The 5,009-nt window shown below is 36.6% G+C and overlaps 1 protein-coding gene across 1 annotated transcript in view; it reads left to right on the forward strand.

The window, feature by feature from the left end:
• Nucleotides 1-1,740: 1,740 nt before the first annotated feature.
• The window catches only part of LOC107577797 (dynamin-1-like protein), a 6,657-nt gene continuing 3,388 nt past the window's right edge, over nucleotides 1,741-5,009 (forward strand). Inside the window, exons 1-3 of the mRNA XM_016263832.1 lie at nucleotides 1,741-1,959; nucleotides 3,560-3,704; nucleotides 4,823-4,869. Coding sequence (XP_016119318.1) covers nucleotides 1,858-1,959; nucleotides 3,560-3,704; nucleotides 4,823-4,869 — 294 coding nt within the window. The 5' untranslated portion in view covers nucleotides 1,741-1,857. The remainder of the gene's footprint in view (nucleotides 1,960-3,559; nucleotides 3,705-4,822; nucleotides 4,870-5,009) is intronic.

Below are 5,009 nucleotides of genomic sequence, written 5' to 3' on the forward strand. Positions count from 1 at the left end.
TTTTCACTTCACAAGACATTAATTGTTGGACTGGAGTTGTGCTTTCATTCTGACGGCACCCATTCACTGCAGAAATATGTATTTTCAGCATATTTTAATTTTTGAGTGAACCATTCCTTTAATAGCCTGAGAGTCTAGTTTTAGGGGTTTTATGAGTTTGCTTTCATCCCTGCGGCACTAAATAAAAAAAATGAAATGGTCATTAATTTGTTAATAATAACGAACTACATTTTATGACCCTCTAATATTAGTGTGCATTAATGTTTAAATTGCACTTTCTCGATCATATGAAACAAGTTGTTATACGCACAAAAAAGAAATTCATGCCTAGTTGGCGACTAAAATCTCCTACTATACTGAAAGAACAAATGTGCTGAAATCCTGAATCATAATTTGATGAAAGCATCAGACCGATCATTTAGCTCTTCCATTATCTTCTCTTCTTATCCAAGGTTGTATAATTTGTGTTGGTGTTGAATGCTCATGGTATGGATCTTTGAGATTCACATCTTCATGAACTGGTCTCTTATTTTTATGTGAAGCTTAACAAATGTTAATAATATAGTTCATTATATTGAAGTCGTTTCTTTCAAACTCCGACTTGTTAGATAGAGAGGTGCCTTTCCCACTCATTGTGGTAGACTGAGTTTAATGTAATCAGGTTGGAGCACTTTTATGACCATGTGTATTATAGTTTGCATGGCTGAGAGAAAGTAGGTCTCAGTTTTTGTCGTGGACATCGGTCACCCGGTTGGGTTTGTAAACAGCTTTTGTTTTAGGAAAGTACAACAAGTCTGACGTTGTTCTCTGAAAGTGTATTTTGGCTGAACATGGAGTATGTTTGTAACAAAACATACGAGTTGAGATTGTTTTTATACGGCAGCGTTACCCCTAAAATAAAAAAGGCAAGGGGAATGTTCCAACTTAGCATTTGCCTGACAATGTTTTTTCTTTTTGTAAGTACGATGTAGAACTCAGCTGTGCTGCTGTATGACTTCACCTGTGACCTGTTTTGTTGAATAATCCTGTGCAATATTTAAAGGCAGTTCTCATGTCATTTTAACTGTTACCCGCTGACATTGTTGTTATGAAATGAGTCTCGGTAGACTCATCTGGCACTTTCTTTATTGTAATCCTATGGATGAAAAATAAATCTGAAATGGACAATTTGAACCCAGATGTATGTATACTTGGGTTAACAATAAATAGAGTTGAAAATTATGTGTTTGATGGACTTTTTCTTTAGGATTTTCATTTAACACAAATATATATTGATAATGGAGCATTTTTAGCACCCTCAGTAAACTTGAATTGACATAACATTTTGATTGTAAAATACATGTTTTGTGTGTACAAATGTTACATTAAAAGGCTCTTATCTATATATAGATATATATATATACTGTATATATATTTAAATGTTAATCGACTTAAAGTTAGTAAAAACATTTATCTTGATGTAAGTTATAGTTGTTCAGATAACCATATTAATAACACCACGTGTCTACATGTGTCATAATTTATGTAATATTGCCACTTTAACTGTGTTCAGCGCTACCTCGACATGTTTTCCTAAAGCTCCAAAATATTTTTGTTGCACCCCATGGTTACGGTTGCCTTGGCGCATTCACTCAGAACAATGCTTGGAAATGTAGTTTATTTCCAGAAAATTCAAAAGTGGGCCAACAGCTGTTGTCTCGTCTAAAACTACAAGTCCCATAATGCACCGGGGCTCCGTTTTTTCCGCGGCCGGTTCATGGTGCCACTGTGAGGGACATTGGATGACTTTGTGCCGTGTTTAGCCGGGGTATTCGCCTTAGCTCATTCATTTTGACAGGGGAAGAGATCGTCAACGCGATGGAGGCTCTTATTCCTGTCATTAACAAACTCCAGGATGTTTTTAACACTGTCGGGGCGGATGTTATCCAGCTGCCTCAGATTGCAGTGGTGGGAACGCAGGTAATGTTTTAGCTGCGGTTTCCATTCAGATTGAAACAGGTCTATGGCAGTGTCTCAAAACCTAGTGAGGTACCTACGTAGACAGCATTTTTGGGCGCCAAAGTTCGGAATGGTATCTAAAGTTCGAGTGCGCCTGTGAAGCCCCCTAGCTAGGCAGTTCACTTGTTTTGAAACACAGCCTAGTATTAGCTACATTTATTTATTTATTGTTGCGATATTTTTTATATAATGTTACACATGGCAAGGTCAACGACAAATAAACGAATGTCGCATTAAATGTACCGAAAATTAAGACAATACAATCAAAATCTGCAGCGAGCTTTATCAGCGCTGTCCAGCTAACTAGCGTGCTAACGCAAGTCCTCGCTTGTTTCCTGATTCCTATTTGAATAATTGACTTCACAGGCATATTATGTGAAAATTCCTACTATTAGGTTAGGAATGTGTTTATGTTTTAACAGTATCAGCAATATCACAAAGTGAGTTTTAGGGTTGTATTGATCTGAGTACAGTAGCTAACACATGAAGAGATGCGGCATAGTCGGTCAGAACTTGACAGTTCTGGCAGCATGTTTGGACTGGACAGCTGCAGTACTCACTGTACATGAAGGGCAAAATGGATAGAGCAGAACTAAGGTAAAAAAGATTGTGGATATTTTCCATTCTAATATTACACAAGATATCTGCATCATTTCGTTATGGAAGTATTGCATACTTGATAGTATTGTGATAGATTTTTAATGGATGACTCATGAAGAAGAAGAGTTTCTTAAGGTATAATAAGTTTAACGAGTCTTAAAGCAGGGACTTTCATTGACCACTTAAGAGGATATGGCTGTCTGTGTGCCCAAGAAAGTGTCTTAACCCTGTAAAGTCTGACATATGAAATAAAAATAAAGTTTGCATGTGTATTTCATTTTTTGTATAATATCGGGCTTTTATGGCTCATATAGTGGTAATATAAACTCACATTTGAGGAGGAAAAAAAACTTCAATTTTATCCAGAGTCCCAAACTGAGCAAATATTTAATTTAATGCTGATCTTATTATTTATATAGCTAAAAAATAGTGATGAGATTGAAATGAGATTATTTAAAACCGTATAACAGACTATTAAAATGCATAGCAATATCAGTTGTCACACTTTATCTCCCAATAATATGTCTTAGTAAGATGATATTTAAATGTTTGGTTTAATAATTAAAGCTGTAGTTTTTATTGTGGGGGCAAAACATAATGCAATGCAATACAATGATGATTAAGGGATGAAAAGATAAATGTTTCTCAAAAATTACAATTAGACTAAAAGGCTTTTTACTTTATGAAACGTATAAACTATCAGTCAGATGGCAGAAGGCATGTAGTAGATTGTGTATAACAGGTTTTTTGACAGTTTTGATCATGTTGATCATTTAGAGGCTTTAGAAATTCAAATATGATGCAGTAGGGTTAAACTGTCAAGGTACTGGTTTGATCAACAAAGTGAACTTTTAGTTGCTTCAATCATATTTTTTTCTTAACTAGGTCTAAATGTTCAGAAATCCAGGTGTATTTAGTCAGTACTGACTTTCTTTGTTTTTGTGGTTCATTTCAATCACAGAGCAGCGGGAAGAGTTCAGTGCTGGAGAGTTTAGTTGGCAAAGACCTCCTGCCCCGTGGGACGGGCATCGTCACCCGCAGGCCTCTCATCCTCCAGCTGGTGCACGTAGACCCCGAGGACAGAAGAAAGACCAGCGAGGAGAACGGTATCTGCTTTTTTCTAATTGTATTTCAGAAAAGCATGAATTAATGACCTGCAGTGTGTGTCTGTGGGATTTAGGTTTCTCGGTGCTGCTTTGTTTCTAATTTGGTTGCTCAATCAATCGCGATGCAGTGGTGTCAGGTACTAAGTCAAAAGAGAAAGGGAAAGGTAGTGATCCGAGTCAATTTATTCTTGTGTGCTGTTTGTTTAAATAAAATATGTGAAAAAACAAATAATCTAGTTCATAAGAATCCATAGATGAAGCTTTTAGCATGGGCGTCTGCATTTGTGTGGTTTTGGCTACTCTAGAGTCCTATAAAGACTGCATTGCTGCAGGCTAACCCTCTGTCATCTCTCTTTAAACACAGACCCCAGTGTGTGGAAAAATGGGCGCCTTTACAAAGGTCTCCTTTTCCTTGTTCCTTGCCCTTTTGCTTGTGTTGAGCAGCTTTGTGCTTTTCCTCATCCTGCTTCCATTATTTGATTATAAGCTTTGGTTACGCTGCCAATGCAATGGCTTAACTTAAACAAGCCAAGACTGAAGAATTTAGCATACAATCCAGTTTCAGTTTCAGATTTGAAGTGGTGAGTATGAGCGATTTGGGACTCTGAATGTCTGTTTACTTACTAATAACTCTCTAACAGTCATCAATTGCTATTTAAATGTCACCATGTAGTGAAGATTCAAAGTCTTTATTAGGACAGTGTGTGTTAGAATAAGCTAGTTATGCTGTGCTACCCACAATGCACTGCACTTGGCCTTTGTTTTGTAGCAGTTTTTGTTTAATTTGCTGTACTGGTGCTTTTGAAAAACGTTTTTGTGAAACAAAAGCCTATCCTACTTAGCAGAGTAAACTCTCCGAAGAAAGTAAAAGTTATGTGACCTAGTATTGTGTCACTGATAATGTCATTGTCAATGTTGTTTCCCACCACAATGCACTGCACTTGGCCTTTGTTTTGTAGCAGTTTTTGTTTAATTTGCTGTACTGGTGCTTTTGAAAAACGTTTTTGTGAAACAAAAGCCTATCCTACTTAGCAGAGTAAACTCTCCGAAGAAAGTAAAAGTTATGTGACCTAGTATTGTGTCACTGATAATGTCATTGTCAATGTTGTTTCCCAAAGGAGTGGATGGAGAAGAGTGGGGGAAATTTCTACACACCAAAAACAAGGTATGGAAAGCAGAACAACAGATATTCAGACAAATAATTCACAGTCAGCTTCATAACAAACGTGTGACCCTTTGAATTTTTTAGGTGTCCATTATGAACAATCAGTTGCATGGATAGTTTATATTTATAAACATTTTTTC

This window comes from Sinocyclocheilus grahami, unplaced genomic scaffold, assembly GCF_001515645.1.
Source record: "Sinocyclocheilus grahami isolate Dianchi unplaced genomic scaffold, SAMN03320097.WGS_v1.1 scaffold7274.1, whole genome shotgun sequence".
Classification (NCBI taxonomy): domain Eukaryota; kingdom Metazoa; phylum Chordata; class Actinopteri; order Cypriniformes; family Cyprinidae; genus Sinocyclocheilus; species Sinocyclocheilus grahami.